This window comes from Hyla sarda, chromosome 4 (assembly GCF_029499605.1).
Source record: "Hyla sarda isolate aHylSar1 chromosome 4, aHylSar1.hap1, whole genome shotgun sequence".
Classification (NCBI taxonomy): domain Eukaryota; kingdom Metazoa; phylum Chordata; class Amphibia; order Anura; family Hylidae; genus Hyla; species Hyla sarda.
In genome coordinates, this window is record NC_079192.1 from 411,223,999 (window position 1) to 411,243,430 (window position 19,432).

Consider the following 19,432-nt stretch of genomic DNA (forward strand, 5'->3'; position numbering starts at 1 on the left):
AATAAGAGACAAACTTAATGCACCAACGAGCGCGTCTGCGAACCATGTCCCCCGGAGACACACAACAAGAAACACGATGAAGCCAGCGCAGACTGTATACAAATAGCGCAAAATAAGATAATTTCACCGCAAAATAAAAACCCACTGTGCACGCAATTGTGCAGGTCATAAATTAATTTATAAAATAGCAACTCTGTGCCGCCTCCATTTTGGGAAGGGTTTAGCAAGCGGATATAGACATGTTGCCCATAGCAACCAGATTAACCCTCTCGTTTTTCAAGTAGAAATGAAAGCGAAAACCTTATTGGTTGCTATGGGCAACCGTTCCATGTTTACTGTAGGCTTTTGATTAGCAAGGCATGCTGGGAAGTTTGGAATAGCAGGTGTGAGTTGCTAGGGGCAACCAGTCCACAGGTATTTTACTATAGGCTGGCAAGGCATGCTGGGAAGTTATAATAGTATGTGTGACCTTAGTGGTTGCTAGGGGCAACCAGTCCACATGTATTTTACTATAGGCTGGCAAGGCATGCTGGGAAGTTATAATAGTATGTGTGACCTTAGTGGTTGCTAGGGGCAACCAGTCCACATGTATTTTACTATAGGCTGGCAAGGCATGCTGGGAACTTATAATAGTATGTGTGACCTTAGTGGTTGCTAGGGGCAACCAGTCCACATGTATTTTACTATAGGCATGCTGTAAACATGGAACTAGTTGCCCATAGCAACCAATAAGGTTGTTGCTTGCATTTCTAATTGAAAAACAAGAGGTGGAATCTGGTTGCTATTGGCAACATGTCTATATCTGCTTGCTAAACCCTTCCCAAAATGGAGGCGGTATAGAGTCGCCATTTTATGACCTAATGTGTGACCTTAGTGGTTGCTAGGGGCAACCAGTCCACATATATTTTACTATAGCCTGCCAAGGCATGCTGGGAAGTTAGGCTCCTTTCACACTATGAGTATTCATCTGTTATTAAAGGGGTACTCCGGCCCTAAGATATCTTATCCCCTATCCAAAGGATAGGGTATAAGATGTCTGACCGCAGGGGTCCCGCCGCTGGGGACCCCCGTGTGACGTCACGCCCCACCCACGCTATGCAAGTCTATGGGAGGGGGACGCCCCCTCCCATAGACTTGCATAGCGGGAGCCGTCAGTTTGTGAGCTGGCAGCGCTGCGTGCAGCTCAAAGAGGTGGGTGCCGAATGCAAGATTGCGGGGGTACCCAGCGGCGGGACCCCTGCGGTCAGACATCTTATCCCCCTATCCTTTGGATAGGGGATAAGATGTCTTAGGGCCGGAGTACCCCCTTTAACATCCATTTTCGCTGTAAAAATGGATGTATAATAACGGATTAAATAACAGGTGCTAACGGCTGAATAACGTCCGTCAAAATAACGGGAATATTCATCCGTTAAGACCCGTTATAACATCCGTCATGTACGGCTGTTTTAACACCTCTGCCTACAGACTCCCACAGCCGGGACTACTACTACTCCCATCATGGAACAGACTTGTTTCCATGATGGGAGTAGTAGTTCCCCGGCTGCGGGAGTTTGCCGGTGGCTGGGGAGGCTACATTAGTGTTTGTGCTACTACCCCCATCATGAAACAAAGTCTGTTCCATGATGGGAGTAGTAATAGTCCCTCAGCACTGCAGGCGTCTGCTGATGTCACCAGTAATAACGGATATTATAAACCAGGAGCAAACGGATGACATAAAGGCTCATCCGTTTGCCGTAGACTTCAATGTTAAAAACAACGGCCGTTAATTTACCCGCTTCTTGTGACGGAAGAAAAATTGGTGCATGTGCCGTTTTTTCTTCCGTCACAACTAACGTCCGTTATTCATGACGGGCTATGACGGGTCATAATGGATAATCAAAAAATCCCATAGACTTTAATGGGATTTTGTAACGGACGTTTAACACGGATCTTTTAACGGAGCAACTTTATAGTGTGAAAGGGACCTTATAATAATGGGTGTGACCTTAGTGGTTGCTAAGGGCAACCAGTCCACATGTATTTTACTATAGGCTGGCAAGGCATGCTGGGAAGTTATTATACTATGTGTGACCTTCTTGGTTGCTAGGGGCAACCAGTCTACAAGTATTTTACTATAGGCTGGCAAGGCATGCTGGGAGTTAGAGAGCACTGTGCATCACGTGGGCACGAAAGTTTCACTGTAGAAGGGCATGGGGGCGTGGTTATGTACTTGTAACCAATGGCTGCAGCACTCCAGAGCGAGGCTTGGAACACAGCCGAGCAGAGCAGGTGGCCGGTTGTCATGGAGACAGGTAAACAAAGCCTGTGGAGCTGGCACATGGCCCTGGGGGCGGAGGAGGAGGAGGATGGTAATAATGGGGAGGAGGAGGATGATGCAGATGAACGTTCCTGAACTACCTGTGGGGCAGAGAGGATGCACAGGAGAGCCCGAGGGGACAAGGTAAGACACTCACTACTTTGTATATGACGATTGATTGCTAATAAAGTTACTTTTATTCAAAAACTAAGAGACTGATAAGGGAGAAAGTTACCAAAAGCTAGTTGACTAACAGTGCTATGTACTACGTTAAGTTTGGCCCCTGGGGGCCCCACTTATAGCCGATCTAATCCATAAGCCATCATGGTGACTTTGCGGGACATTCGCCCAAAACATGAATTTGTCATGTGACTGCGACAGGTGAAAATGGCACCGATACTTTGGTTGCACGACTTAGGATGCATTCACACCACGTTTTTGCAATACAGTTTCCCGTATCAGGTATTTGATGAAAAACGGATTCCTCAAAACCGGACTAAACTGTATCAAAACGTGTGGACAAATTTCAACCCGTATAGTGTTTGAAAAATGATGGCCGGTTGCATCCGTTTTTTTTAAGAAAAAAAAGTATAAGTTTTTAACTTTTCATTCCACTATAAATAAAGTTTCACTTATTTGATTGAAATTTCAATCGAAAAAAAACTGGGCAAAGTCAAAAACCTTATGGGGAAAACCGGATGGAACCGCACGCACATACAGTTCTGTACAGTTCCCATTGACTCCCATGTTTAAAAAAAACATATACGGTTTTTCAAAACCGTATAAGATGCAAAACGGACTAAACCGGATGATGGGTTTGACGTACGGTTTACAATGTTAAAGGGGTACTCCGGCGCTTAGACATCTTATCCCCTATCCAAAGGATAGGGGATAAGATGCCTGATCGCAGGAGTCCCGCCGCTGGGGACCCCCGGGATCATGCACACGGCACCCCGTTTGTAATCAGTCCCCGGAGCGTGTTCGCTTCGTCTCTGATTACTATCGATCACGGGGCCGACGGCGTGTGACGTCACACCTCCGCCCCCGTGTGACCTCACGCTCCGCCCCTCAATGCAAGTCTATGGGAGGGGGAGTGATAGCTATCACGCTCCCTCCCGTAGGCTTGCATTGGGGGCGGAGCGTGACGTTACACGGGGGCGGAGGTGTGACGTCACACGCCGTCGGCCCTGTGGTCGCTGGTAATAAGACCCGGAGCGAACGCGCTCCTGGGACTGATTACAAACGGGGTGCCGCGTGCATGATCCCGGGGGTCCCCAGCGGCGGGACCCCCGCGATCAGGCATCTTATCCCCTATCCTTTTGGATAGGGGATAAGATGTCTAAGCACCGGAGTACCCCTTTAAGTCAATGCATACGGTTTTCTATGTGGTTCCGTACAGTTTTTACCTTGAAACCGTATACGGGAACTGTATAGCAAAACGTGGTGTGCATGCACCCTTAGTAGTCACTTGGGAAAAGGATAGAGATGAGCGAATTTACAGTAAATTCGATTCGTCACGAACTTCTCGGCTCGGCAGTTGATGACTTATCCTGCATAAATTAGTTCAGCTTTCAAGTCATCAACTGCCGAGCCGAGAAGTTCGTGACGAATCGAATTTACTGTAAATTCGCTCATCTCTAGAAAAGGACTGACTGCAGTTCCCTGCACAGCCAAGAGGCCTGGGGGGCACCGCTGTGTAGGAAAAGGTCACAAACTTATGTTGTTTCCTAGAACATCACTTTATAATAGAAGTTTACAAACTGTGGACCTCCAGAGGTTGCAAAACTACAACCCCCAGCATGCCCGGACAGCCGTTGGCTGTCCGGGCATGCTGGGGGTTGTAGTTTTGCAACCTCTGGAGGTCCACATTTTGGAGACCACTGCTTAATAAAATGGGAATATCTCAGGATCTGGACCATTAGTGATCAAGATGGGAACAACCAATAGGGCTACACTGCCACTTTGCGTCACGCGTTACACTAAATGGATGATGCTGCACGACAGATAATGGGGTCACATTGGGGTGACCCGCAAGTGGCCGAAACCGTGACCCAAATGTCACAAGAAATCCACCACGCCTCAATTTTGCTAAACTTTCGGGGTCACAGTAGCCCTAGAGGTTGTTCCCACCTTGACCTCTTGGACACTGTTCGAAACCTCCTGAGCTATCTGCTGCCCATGTAACATCTTATAAAGCAGTGGTCTCCAAACACAGACCTCCAGATGGTGCAAAACTACAACCCCCAGCATGCCCGCATAGCCATGTCCGGTCTATAGTTTGGAGACCACCATGGTGAGGTTGCTAGGAAACGCCATCAGTTAGTAATCAGTGTGGGTCCCCTACTAATTGCGAGTATTCTTAAGGGGGTTATCCAGGAAAAAAACGTGTATATGTGTGTGTGTATATATATATATATATATAAATCAACTGGCTCCAGAAAGTTAAACAGATTTGTAAATGACTTCTATTTAAAAATCTTAATCCTTTCAGTACTTATGAGCTGCTGAAGTTGAGTTGTTCTTTTCTGTCTAAGTGCTCTCTGATGACACCTGTCTCGGGAACTGTCCAGAGTAGAAGCAAATCCCCATAGAAAACCTCTTCTACTCTGTGCAGTTCCCGAGGCAAGCAGAGATGTCAGCAGAGAGCACTGTTACCAGACAGAAAAGAACAACTCAACTTCAGAAGCTGATAATTATTGGAAGGATAAATATTTTTTAATAGAAGTCATTTACAAATCTGTTTAAATTTCTGGAGCCAGTTGATATAAAAAAATTTTTTTTCCCTGGAATACCCCTTTAACACCTTTTCCTTCACAGCGCCCCTTACCTGGCTTCCAGGCTAACGGGACCGATTTCTATCATAAAGTAGAAGGACCCCCACTGATCTTAATATTATCAACTTCCAGCTGTGGCAGAACTACAAGCTATACAGTCATGCTGGGATATATAGTTTTGCGACATGTGGAGGTCTGGTCACAGTTTAGAGAGCTAGATTATCCGTGTTTTCCATGATCAGTAGATACTACTGTACTGTATATCAGCTCCACCTTATATCTTGGGAGGATCCAGGAACTGGACCAACGATGATTCACAGTGTTAAGATGATAACCCATGTCTAGAGCCAGACCATGACTATGGGCACACATTGGACTAGACCATGACTATGGATGCACAATGGACTAGACCATGACTATGGGCACACATTGGACTAGACCATGACTATGGGCGTACATTGGACTAGACCATGACTATGGGCGTACATTGGACTAGACCATGACTATGGGCGTACATTGGACTAGACCATGACTATGGGCGTACATTGGACTAGACCATGACTATGGGCACACATTGGACTAGACCATGACTATGGGCACACAATGGACTAGACCATGACTATGGGCACACAATGGACTAGACCATGACTATGAACACACATTGGACTAGACCATGACTATGGACGCACATTGGACTAGACCATGACTATGGACGCACATTGGACTAGACCATGACTATGGACGCACATTGGACTAGACCATGACTATGGACGCACATTGGACTAGACCATGACTATGGACGCACATTGGACTAGACCATGACTATGGACGCACATTGGACTAGACCATGACTATGGACGCACATTGGACTAGACCATGACTATGGACGCACATTGGACTAGACCATGACTATGGACGCACATTGGACTAGACCATGACTATGGACGCACATTGGACTAGACCATGACTATGGACGCACATTGGACTAGACCATGACTATGGACGCACATTGGACTAGACCATGACTATGGACGCACATTGGACTAGACCATGACTATGGGCGCACAATGGACTAGACCATGACTATGGGCGCACATTGGACTAGACCATGACTATGGACGCACATTGGACTAGACCATGACTATGGGCACACAATGGACTAGACCATGACTATGGGCACACAATGGACTAGACCATGACTATGGGCACACAATGGACTAGACCATGACTATGAACACACATTGGACTAGACCATGACTATGGACGCACATTGGACTAGACCATGACTATGGACGCACATTGGACTAGACCATGACTATGGACGCACATTGGACTAGACCATGACTATGGACGCACATTGGACTAGACCATGACTATGGACGCACATTGGACTAGACCATGACTACACCCATAACACAGGTCACATGGCCACGGCCTGCTGCATGGGTCACATTACAACTTGCAAATTGCAACTTCCGGGTCAACCACATTCCCTTCAATTAGGGACACAGACACTGGACACTGAAGTCTTTGACCTCGTGACCTATCTAGCCCCCAAGGCCGACACAGAGTCCCTAAACTACTTTTGACTTTGGTCCACGACAGTCTCCGGCTCCATAGACATTGAAAGGAATTCAAGTACGATTGTGACAACTACGGAAATTGCTGTGGTTTTGTCTCTTATTGCTTTCGCTTCGGAGACACAGAAATTTGGGCAAATCAATACGTCTGTCATGTAAAATTCAGGAGAAGGTCTCTTGATATTCAGCGCGCTCGCACAACAATATAGAGAGAGTCGATGGCGTTCGTGGGAAATTGCAGCCGTTCTGCCGACTTCTCGTTGACTGGGAAAGAAAGTTGAGGAACTTGAAAGTCACCTCAAGGTGCGGGCCAAGTAGTTGCGGAATCGTAACTATAACGGATGAAGCCCCAAATTTCACACTCCGTCAGTTTCTTAAAGGGGTACTCTACCAAAAAAACATCTTATCCCCTATCCAAAGGGTAGGGGATAAGATGTCTGATCTTGGTGGGGTCCCGCGACCTCTTGGCCAGCAGCAACGGCGTCCGGAACATGAAAGCTTGGAACTTCCGTGATCGTCACGCCATGCCCCCTCCATTCATGTCTGTGGGAGGAGGCGTGACGGCTACTACGTAGCCGTCACGCCTCCTCCCACAGACATGAATAGAGGGGGCTTGGAGGGTGTAGTCGCCAGTCATCCGGCACGGAGCGGAGTTCGCTCAGTGCGCGGATGACTAGGGTGCAGCTTCGGAGGTTGCGGGGTCCCCAGCGATCAGACATCTTATCCCCTATCCTTTGGATAGGGGATAAGATGTTTTTTTGGCGGAGTACCCCTTTAACATCGAATGGAGTGGCCATGGCATATCCAACCACCGTTCTTGTGATCGGTTCGGGTCCTAGCAATCGGACACTCCTCATCGAACCTCAATATACGCGATCAGTGTTGTTGGTGGGAATTCCCATTGGAACTAGTTCCAGTTGGTCAGTGGTCTCCAAAGTGTTGCAAAACTACAACTCCCATAATTCCAAAGTAAGGGTACGTTCACACGAGCGGAACCCCAGCGCGTATTACGCTACGGATCCGCCGCTGAAGGACCGTTGTATGCTGCCTTTACAGGTGCCTGCAATACGCCCGCTACGAGCAGACACACTGAAGCGGCGTGTGAGTCGCTGCGCATGCAACTCCCACATCACAGCGTGTCTGCTCGTAGCGGGCGTATTGCAGGCACCTGTAAAGGCAGCATACAACGGTCCTTCAGCGGCGGATCCGCAGTGTAATACGCGCTGGGGATCCGCTCGTGTGAACGTACCTTAACCGTGTAGCCCTAGGGGATGTTCCCATCTTGACCTCAGTGGACACCGCCAGATCCTGGACCATCCTCGGACATCTGCTGACCATGTAACGTTGTTGTTGTTGTGGACCGGGGACTTGCACAGATTATTTTGGGGGCATGGGCTGAACTAAAAAAAAAAAGAGCACTTATTATATAGAGCACTGTTGCCAGACAGAAAGGAACAACTCAACTTCAGCAACTGATAAGTACTGGAAGGATTAAGATTTTTTTAATAGAAATAATTTACAAATCTATTTAACTTTCTGGAGCCAGTTGATATAAAAAATATATATATATATATTTTCCTTGGAATACCCCTTTTAATGGTGTCCACAGCATCAACAGTGTCACAAAGGTCAAGATGGGAACAACCCCTAGAGCTACACGGTGACTTTGGTATGCTGGGAGTTGTAGTCTTGCAACATCTGGAGGTCCACAGTTTGGAGACCACTGCTTTATAAGATGGAAAAATTCCTTTTAAAGGGGTACTCCAGTGGAAAACTTTTTTTTTTTTTTCTTTAAATCCACTGGTGCCAGAAAGTTAAACAGATTTGTAAATGGCTTCTATTAAAAAATCTTAATCTTTCCAGTACTTATTAGCAGCTGAATACTACAGAGGAAATTCTTTTCTTTTTGGAACACAGAGCTCTCTGCTGACATCATGACCACATTGCTCTCTGCTGACACCTCTGTTCAGAGCAGCCTATGTTTGCTATGGGGATTTTCTCCTACTCTGGACAGTTCTTAAAAAGGACAGAGATGTCAGCAGAGAGCTCTGTGTTCCAAAAAGAAAATAATTTCCTCTGTAGAATTCAGCAGCTAATAAGTACTGGAAGGATTAAAATTTTTTTAATAGAAGTAATTTACAAATCTGTTTAAAGTTTCTGGCACCAGTTGATTTAAAAAAAAAAAAAAAAAATGTTTCCACCGGAGTACTCCTTTTAAAGGGATCCACAAACTGTGGACCTCCCAGATGTTGCAAAACTACAACTCCCAGCATGCCATAGTTATTGGAAGTTGTATTTTTTTTGCAAGATCAGGAGGTCAATAATTTGGAGACCACAGCAGGTGAAAGTGTTAATGAAGGAGGACCGATGAGAACTATACCCCCCCCCCCTTTAGTTTACACGTGCGGCGTGGTCGATGATCTGTGCGGTTTCCCTTGGCCCGATCTAAAAATGACATTCCAGAGCGTCCGGCGGCCATGAATGGGAGGACATGACTGTGGTTAAAGTGTAAACCTGTGCGCAAATAGAGAGAAGAAAGAGAAGATTACGGCGGCATTAGGAGGCGAAACCTGCAGAGACGCCTCTTAAAAAGTGTCCTGCCCCACTATATATACTAATATGTCAGTGTTCTCCCAACTTGTGGCCTTTCCGGGCATGCTGGGAGTAGTAGTTGTGCAAAAGCTGGAGAGCCGCACGTGCGAGACCATTGTAGTATATAACCGTATGTACTGATTTACAGCAGGTAGTGAGGAGACACCATGTTGGTCACACATGGAAATGAGGAAATCGATTTAAAGGGGTACTCCTCTGGAAAACTTTTTTTTTTTTTTTTTATTTTTTTTTTATGAACTTGTGCCAGAAAGTTAAACAGATTTGTAAATTACTTTTATTTAAAAAATATTAATCCTTCCAGTACTTATTAGCTGCTGAATACTACAGCGGAAATTATTTTCTTTTTGGAACACAGAGCTCTCTGCTGACATCATGAGCACAGTGCTCTCTGCTGACATCTCTGTCCATTTTAGGAACTGTCCAGAGTAGCATATGTTTTCTTTGGGGATTTCCTTTTACTCTGGACAGTTCCTAAAATGGACAGAGATGTCAGCAGAGAGAACTGTGCTCGTGATGTCAGCAGAGAGCTCTGTGTTTCAAAAAGAAAAGAGTTTCCTCTGTAGTATTCAGCAGCTAATAAGTACTGGAAGGATTAAGATTTTTTAATAGAAGTTATTTACAAATCTGTTTAACTTTCTGGCACCAGTTGATTTAAAAAAAATTAAAAATAAAAATAAAATAAAAATAAATTTTCCACCGGAGTACCCCTTTAAGGTAGGTCAAGCCCACCAGGTTCGGTTAACCATCTAATCTGTATTGGGGGGGGGGGGGGGGGGGACTCCTGACTGGTCCCCTATGGCAGATATTACAGACCAGGGAAAACCACCTGCAGAGCCCCCCTCCCATATTAAGTAATCTGCACGCTCAGTTGAGTCGAGCAGGCATGTGTATCGGGGATTGGGGGAGAGAGCTGCCTGTGTGATGGGTGTTATTCATGGCTCAGGGAGGGTTTGTTGTGGTTGTCTATGGCCGGTGTCATCCGGTAATTAGTGTAATTGCCTGGTTACCATTAAGTACCTGAGAGCAGGAAGCCATAAACAGATTAGATGGCGGTAATCCCCATAACTAGATATCAGGGTGTGGACGGGCGACAGTCAGAAGGTCTCGCATCGCAGCCTTCAGGAAAGGGGTTGCTATATTAACCTATTAACTATTTTATTTTTTAAATGAACTGGCTCCAGAAAGTTAAACAGATTTGAAAATTACTTCTTTAAAAAAAATCTTAATCCTTCCAGTACTTATTAGCTGCTGAATACTACAGCGGAAATTCTTTTCTTTTTGGAACACAGAGCTCTCTGCTGACATCATGACCACAGTGCTCTCTGCTGACATCTCTGTCCATTTTAGGAACTGTCCAGAGCAGCATATGTTTGCTATGGGGATTTTCTCCTACTCTGGACAGTTGCTAACATGTCAGCAGAGAGCACTGTGCTCGTGATGTCAGCAGAGAGCTCTGTGTTTCAAACGGAAAATAATTTCTACTCTAGTATTCAGCAGCTAATAAGTACTGGAAGGATTAAGATTTTTTAATTTTAGGACTTCTTTTAAAAAAAATCTTTATCCTTCCAGTACTTATAAGCAACTGTATGTGCCAGAGGAAATTCTTTTCTTTTTTTAATGTCTTTTTTGCTCTCTGCTGACACCTCTGTCCGTGTCAGGAACATAGGTTTGCTATGGGGATTCTCTCCTGCTCTGGACAGTTCCTGATACGGGCATCAGGTGTCAGCAGAGAGCACTGTGGACAAGAAAAAAAAGAAATTCAAAAAGAATAGAATTTCTTCTTCTTTCTCTAGCATACAGCTGCTAAAAAGTACTGGAAGGATTAAGATTTTTTAATAGAAGTCATTTACAAATCTGTTTTTACTTTCTGGCGCCAGTTGATTTAAAAAAAAAAATGTTTTCCACCGGAGGGGATTATCCAGGATTAGAAAAACATGGCCGCTTTCTTCCAAAAACAGCGCCACCCGTGCCCTCAGGTTGTTTTCGGTATTACAACATAGCTCCATTTACTTCAATGGACCCTACCTGCTGTGCCAAACACAAAGGGAAAACAGCAGTGGCGCCGTGTTAAGCCTCTCACTATGTACTGTGCAGCTTGATGCGATCTATTGTTCCCTGTTATCAGCCATTTCTGAGAGATATTCACATACATAGAAATAAATGGCTTCTCTTATTAGGCTTTCGTGCTTTTAAAAGTCGCCCAACGAAGACGTGAAACAGACACGGCGTCTTGTGTTTTTTTTTTTAACATTTTTTTATTAGTGTGTATATTAGTATAGGTACTTTTTTCTTTGATGTTAAATCCCCTGCGTTTTAAAATTTTTTTATTACTATTATTATTATTTTTTTACATTACAAGTTATGTGATTTATTTATCATGTGACTTAAAGGGGTTATCCAGAAAAAAAACTTTTTTTTATATATATATATATATATATATCAACTGGCTCCCGAAAGTTAAACAGATTTGTAAATGACTTCTATTAAAAAATCTTAATCTTTTCAGTACTTATGAGCTGCTGAAGTTGAGTTGTTCTTTTCTGTCTAAGTGCTCTCTGATGACACCTGTTTCGGGAACTGTCCAGAGTAGAAGCAAATCCCCATAGCAAACCTCTTCTACTCTGCTCAGTTCCCGAGATAAGCAGAGATGTCCGCAGAGAGCACTGTTGCCAGACAGAAAAGAACAACTCAACTTCAGCAGCTGATAAGTATTGGAAGGATTAAGATTTTTTTAATGGAAGTAATTTACAAATCTGTTTAACTGTCTGGAGTCAGATGATATATAAGGAGAAAAAAAAAAAAGAGGAGGGGGGGGGGAATTATGCCCCAAGTGTATTCTGGGAATATCTGTAGTGTGTTTGGGCCCTATCAGGAATTCATAGCAGCGGAGATTACTTTGTGCCAATACTGATCAGCATCTGCGAGAGGAAGACCACCGGGAGAGCTAACAAGGCATCAGTAACATTCAGCTTGGGCTCCCCTGACAGGAAGTTGTGTAGTCTTCTGGACAGTTCGGTGTTGTCTCAGCAGCTTCCTGTTCCTCTTTATCTCCTGACAGGAACCTGCATAGTCCTCTCATTATCAGTTTGGTGCTCTCTCAGCAGCTCCTCCTTCTCTCCTGACAGGAAGTTGTGTAGTCCTCTCTTCAGTTTGGTGTTGTCTCAGCAGCTTCCAGCTCCTCCTTCTCTCCTGACAGGATTTTGTGTAGTCCTCCAATTGTCAGTCACCTCTGACCAGCCCCTACAATACATTACATTATATATATATATATATATATATATATATATATATGGAGAATTAAATTTGTGTACAGCATGCTGCCTAGTGCCACAGGCAGAGGAGCAGAAAGGAAATGAATACAGCTCAGGCTGCAACCTCTCTGTTCAATAGTAAAATTACATCAGTGTTTCCCAACCAGGGTGCCTCCAGCTGTTGCAAAACTACAATTCGAAGCCGAAGGCTGTCCAGGCATGCTGGAAGTTGTAGTTTTGCAACAGCTGGAGGCACCCTGGTTGGGAAACACTGAATTAGATCTTCTGGAGCAGCTCTGGGCGGGGAACTGGCATGAGGGAAAGCGATTAATTCTGGGAACTGTAGTACCCAGCAGTACATCCAGGAAATCCCTCCCCCCCCCCCCCCCCCCAAATAAATAAATTTTGGGGGAAATAACTTTGTGTCTCTTCTGTCTCTTTCTAGTGCTGCAGAATGTCGGCCATCACTTGCCGAGGCGTCATGTCCGACGACACCGAGATCCAGGACATTGTGGCCGATCAGACGAGCAGCAGTGATTCGGAATTGGTACGTGCCGACCCTAAGATAATACAAACCCAAACCTGACCACACGGTGTATATTAGGCTGAAAGCTGCCCCTCCCGATCCCCCATACACTCCGCTTGTCTGACTCCTCTCCCCATCTGCCATGAAGGGAAAGTCAGGAGACCCCCATATATGTCCTACAGATATCAGGAGGATCGGAATAAGCTCTCCAGGGGGTTATTTTATTTTTTATTTTTTGGACCATATCATTCACATTCACTATTACTAGTCCTGCAGTGCTATATATTTCATTCCAGCTCAGCTGCATCTATGCATTCTATTGCTTTAAATGGCTCATGTGATTCCCCCCTGACCCACAGAAAATCAAAATGTTTTATGTCCTGTGTCATCTGACATCACCTATCAGATTCTTCTGGGAGCTCCCAAACCTCTCCACCCCCAGCTCTGTCTGTATACCGCTGTTGCAGCAATCTATATTAAATTAAATAGACGTTTTACACCTCTCCTCCAGCTCTGTCTGTATACTGCTGCTGCTGTCTTTATGGGATCAGGATATATAGTAGTTATACACCTCTCCTCCAGCTCTATCTGTATACTGCTGCTATCTTTATAAGATCAGGATATATAGTAGCTGTACACCTCCCTTCCAGCTCTATCTGTATACTGCTGCTATCTATGGAATCAGGATATATACTAGTTATTCACCTCCCCTCCAGCTCTATCTGTATACTGCTGCTATCTTTATAAGATCAGGATATATATAGTAGTTATACACCTCTCCTCCAGCTCTATCTGTATACCGCTGCTGCTATCTCTATGGGATCAGGATATATAGTAGTTATACACCTCCCCTCCAGCTCTATTTGTATACTGCTGCTATCTCTATGTGATCAGGATATATACTAGTTATACTCCTCCCCTCAAGCTCTATCTGTATACTGCTGCTATCTCTATGGGATCAGGACATATACCGTGTTTCTCCGAAAATAGGACCGGGTCTTATATTACTTTTAGCCACAAAAAAACACACTAGGGCCTATTTTCAGGGTTGGGCTTACTTATTTACAGCACGGTATGCACATTAAACAACATGGCGGTTCCACGGTATTTACACCCCCCCCCCCCATTATTATCATGTGATGGGCACAGCTCTGAAGCCCAACGTCCCTACCCCCCCCCCCCCCCAATCCCCCCCCCCCCCCCCCCCCCGCCGGTTTATCAGCCCAGCACCCCACATCGGGGAGATAATCTTTTGTCACCCGCAAGCGCAGCCTCTCCCCCCCCCCCAAATAATGATCGCCCGCTGCGCTGTATCTATTCCTGTGCCCGGGCTGCAAATAGGGTATTACAAAGCAAACTTTAACTTACCGTACTTTTGTCCTCCGTTCCCCCGTTGCTAAGGAACCGGCCTCACTGTCCTCCGCTGTTATCGCTGCTTCCTGGACGTCACAGAGCCTTCAGCCTATCACTGGCCGCAGCGATGTCCCGCCTCTGCCGATGATAGGCTGATCCCGTCCGGCTTCTTACATGACAGTGGGCTCAGCCTATCATCGGCAGAGGCGGGACATCGCTGCGGCCAGTGATAGGCTGAAGGCTCTGTGACGTCCCAACACCAGGAAGCAGCGATAACAGCGGAGGACAGTGAGGCCGGTTCCTTAGCAACGGGGGAACGGAGGACAAAGGTAAGTTTAAGTTTTGTTTTTTAATATTTGCAGCCCAGGCATTGTCTAGGTCAGTGGTCTTCAACCTGCGGACCTGCAGCTGTTGCAAAACTACAACTCCCAGCATGCCCGGACAGCCGTTGGCTTATATTGCAGCCCACCCCGATAATACAGCTAGGGCCTATTTTCGGGGTAGGGTGTATTTTCGGGGGAAACACGGTAGTAGTTATTCACCTCCCCACCAGTTCTATCTGTATACTGCTGCTGCTATCTCTATGGGATCAGGATATATAGCTGTTATATACCTTCCCTCCAGCTCTATCTGTATACTGCTGCTATCTCTATGGAATCAGTATAAATAGTAGTTATACTCCTCCCCTCCAGCTCTATCTGTATAATGCTGCTGCTATCTCTATGGGATCAGGATATATAGCAGTTATATACCTTCTCTCCAGCTCTATCTGTATACTGCTGCTATCTCTATGGGATCGGGATATATAGTAGTTATACACCTTACCTCCAGCTCTATCTGTATACTGCTGCTATCTCTATGGAATCAGTATAAATAGTAGTTATACTCCTCCCCTCCAGTTCTATCTGTATACTGCTGCTATCTCTATGGGATCAGGATATAGTAGTTATACACCTCCCCTCCAGTTCCATCTGTATACTGCTGCTATCTCTATGTGATCAGGATATAAAGTAGTTATACACCTCCCCTCCAGTTCCATCTGTATACTGCTGCTATCTCTATGTGATCAGGATATAAAGTAGTTATATGCTTCCCTTAAGCTCTATCTGTATATTGCGACTGCTATATCTATGGGATCAGGATATATAGTAGTTATGCACCTCCCCTCCAGTTCTATCTGTATACTGCTGCTCTCTCTATGGGATGATCAGGATATACAGTAGTTATACCTCTCCCCTCCCAGCACGATCTGTATACTGCTGCTATTTCTACAGTATGAAGATATATATAGTAGTGATTCACCTACCTACATTGATGTTTCTTTCTGTTCTTGCGGTGCTATTTCACTTCAGTTGCACAAATGATGATAAATCTGTGTGTGTTTTTGCTGAAATTTTCCAAAATTGCTGTAAAAATTTGTGTAAACATGTAAAAAAGCAACATGTGAAAACAGCCACAAAACTTTAAATCTTCATAAAACCCCTTTGTTGTGATTAGAGGTCAAATCACGTTCTCCTCATGGAAAAAGATCTCTTAGAAGCGCACTTTGGATAAAAAAAAATGTGTAAAAACTGCACATAATGTGAACTGACCCCAACACACTTATGAGTCTAATCAGTTCACCAGCAGCCGAATTTGATGACCAGGTGCAGTGATCGGACTCCACCCCCTCTGTCTGCAAAGCCAGAGGATTCATTAGAAAACTAGGCAGCATTAGGAAATCATTTCTATTGTGAAAGAGAAACCAATGTGGCTGAAAACTCACGCCTGCCAAATCAGCTAAAACAGGTAGGCACAAGGCATACACAAGAAGCCCTACATTATTCTCTAAAAATTGCGTGACCTCAAGAAGCAAGAAGAAGACCGCAACCGAGGTCGGGAGCATTTCACCAGACGGGGAGCAGAGTGAGATAAGTCCAGTTTGCTTTTTTTACATTTCCTCATTCTGGACAACTTAAAGGGGTACTCCCGTGGAAAACTTTCTTTTTTATTTTTTAAATCAACTGGTGCCAGAAAGTTAAACAGATTTGTAAATTACTTCTATAAAAAAAAATCGTAATCCTTCCAGTACTTATTATCTGCTGAATACTACAGAGGAAATTATTTTCTATTTGGAACACAGAGCTCTCTGCTGACATCATGACCACAGTGCTCTCTGCTGACATCTCTGTTCATTTTAAGAACTGTCCAGAGTAGGAGAAAATCCCCATAGAAAACATATGCTGCTCTGGACAGTTCCTAAAATGGACAGAGATGTCAGCAGAGAGCACTGTGGTCATGATGTCAGCAGAGAGCTCTGTGTTCCAAAAAGAAAAGAATTTCCTCTGTAGTATTCAGAAGCTAATAGGTACTGGAAGGATTAAGATGTTTTAATAGAAGTCATTTACAAATCTGTTTAACTTTCTGGCACCAGTTGATTTAAAATAAATAAAAAAATAATAAAAAAGTTTTCCATGGGAGTACCCCTTTTAAAGGGGTATTTCGGCTGCATACATCTTATCCCCAAATCTAAAGGATAGGGGATAAGATGTATGTTCGCACCGGTCCCGCCGCATTCTGTGTCGGGACTGGGATGTTGCATCACGACCATGCCCTCTAGTGACATCATGCCACGCCCCCCTCCATTCATGTCTATGGAAGGGGGCGTGACGGCCATCATGCCCCCTCCCATAGACATGAATGGAGGGGATAGGGGATGAGATGTATAAACCCGGAATACCCCTTTAAAAAAAAAATAAAAAAACTGTATCCAGAGTACCCCTTTAATCTTCCATCACGGGGGTCCTTACTTGCTGATCCAATGTTTCTTTACTTTTACATTTTGAGATCTTTTCTTATCACGTGGTGGTTCCAGGTATGGGACATTTGCCTCTGTCACCGCGGAGGAAGCCATGCGTCGTCCTCGGCCGATAATCACCGTTCCGCCATCTTTATCTCTCAGAAATCCGCGGCGTCCGCACACAGTGGTGTCTGTTACACGTTACCGTCTAATTCCCCGCGCGGCACAATAGCGGCCGGTACCTGATAGGTTAACAAGCTGTGAATGAAGAATCGCTGAACTGTGGGTAACCTCTGTCGAAAAACCACAGTACGGAGCGTGAAAGCGACCGCGTTCTGCCGCCTCATCTACACAACAAGGAATATATTGAATAACAATGGCGGCAAACTCAGGTTTATTCACGCCTTCGAGGAAATGTGCGCCATCTTGGAAATCAGCAAAACATATATTGTAGCCTTCCATATAGTCCACATAACAGTGTGTCACCCCAGTGGTAAGGAGATTACATGAGGAGGAGGTTTGTTACAGTGTGTCACCCCAGTAGTAAGGAGATTACATGAGGAGGAGGTTTGTTACAGTGTGTCACCCCAGTAGTAAGGAGATTACATGAGGAGGAGGTTTGTTACAGTGTGTCACCCCAGTAGTAAGGAGATTACATGAGGAGGAGGTTTGTTACAGTGTGTCACCCCAGTAGTAAGGTGATTACATGAGAAGGGGGTTTGTTACAGTGTGTCACCCCAGTAGTAAGGTTATTACATGAGGAGGGGGTTTGTTACAATGTGTCACCCCAGTAGTAAGGTGAATACATGAGGAGGAGGTTTGTTACAGTGTGTCACCCCAGTAGTAAGGTGATTACATGAGGAGGAGGTTTGTTACAGTGTGTCACCCCAGTAGTAAGGAGATTACATGAGGAGGAGGTTTGTTACAGTGTGTCACCCCAGTAGTAAGGTGATTACATGAGAAGGGGGTTTGTTACAGTGTGTCACCCCAGTAGTAAGGTTATTACATGAGGAGGGGGTTTGTTACAATGTGTCACCCCAGTAGTAAGGTGAATACATGAGGAGGAGGTTTGTTACAGTGTGTCACCCCAGTAGTAAGGTGATTACATGAGGAGGAGGTTTGTTACAGTGTGTCACCCCAGTAGTAAGGTGATTACATGAGGAGGAGGTTTGTTACATTGTGTCACCCCAGTAGTAAGGTGATTACATGAGGAGGAGGTTTGTTACAGTGTGTCACCCCAGTGGTAAGGAGATTACATGAGGAGGAGGTTTGTTACAGTGTGTCACCCCAGTAGTAAGGAGATTACATGAGGAGGAGGTTTGTTACAGTGTGTCACCCCAGTGGTAAGGAGATTACATGAGGAGGAGGTTTGTTACAGTGTGTCACCCCAGTGGTAAGGAGATTACATGAGGAGGAGGTTTGTTACAGTGTCACCCCAGTGGTAAGGAGATTACATGAGAAGGAGGTTTGTTACAGTGTGTCACCCCAGTAGTAAGGAGATTACATGAGGAGGAGGTTTGTTACAGTGTGTCACCCCAGTAGTAAGGAGATGACATGAGGAGGAGGTTTGTTACAGTGTGTCACCCCAGTGGTAAGGAGATTACATGAGGAGGAGGTTTGTTACAGTGTGTCACCCCAGTGGTAAGGAGATTACACGAGGAGGGGGTTTGTTACAGTGTGTCACCCCAGTAGTAAGGTGATTACATGAGAAGGGGGTTTGTTACAGTGTGTCACCCCAGTAGTAAGGTTATTACATGAGGAGGGGGTTTGTTACAATGTGTCACCCCAGTAGTAAGGTGAATACATGAGGAGGAGGTTTGTTACAGTGTGTCACCCCAGTAGTAAGGTGATTACATGAGGAGGAGGTTTGTTACAGTGTGTCACCCCAGTAGTAAGGTGATTACATGAGGAGGAGGTTTGTTACATTGTGTCACCCCAGTAGTAAGGTGATTACATGAGGAGGAGGTTTGTTACAGTGTGTCACCCCAGTGGTAAGGAGATTACATGAGGAGGAGGTTTGTTACAGTGTGTCACCCCAGTGGTAAGGAGATTACATGAGGAGGAGGTTTGTTACAGTGTCACCCCAGTGGTAAGGAGATTACATGAGGAGGAGGTTTGTTACAGTGTGTCACCCCAGTAGTAAGGAGATTACATGAGAAGGAGGTTTGTTACAGTGTGTCACCCCAGTAGTAAGGAGATTACATGAGGAGGAGGTTTGTTACAGTGTGTCACCCCAGTAGTAAGGTGATTACATGAG

General features: G+C 45.1%; 1 protein-coding gene across 6 annotated transcripts in view; it reads left to right on the forward strand.

The window, feature by feature from the left end:
* Positions 1-359: 359 nt before the first annotated feature.
* The window catches only part of AGBL3 (AGBL carboxypeptidase 3), a 136,488-nt gene continuing 117,415 nt past the window's right edge, over positions 360-19,432 (forward strand). The window contains exons 1-2 of one of the 6 annotated variants that reach the window (XM_056517701.1): positions 360-385; positions 12,963-13,064. In XM_056517701.1, coding sequence (XP_056373676.1) covers positions 12,972-13,064 — 93 coding nt within the window. In that variant the 5' untranslated portion in view covers positions 360-385; positions 12,963-12,971. Of the gene's footprint in view, positions 386-2,188; positions 2,444-2,550; positions 2,681-12,962; positions 13,065-19,432 lie in introns of those variants that run through there. The other 5 variants (XM_056517705.1, XM_056517700.1, XM_056517703.1 and 2 more) reach the window with 5 other exon arrangements.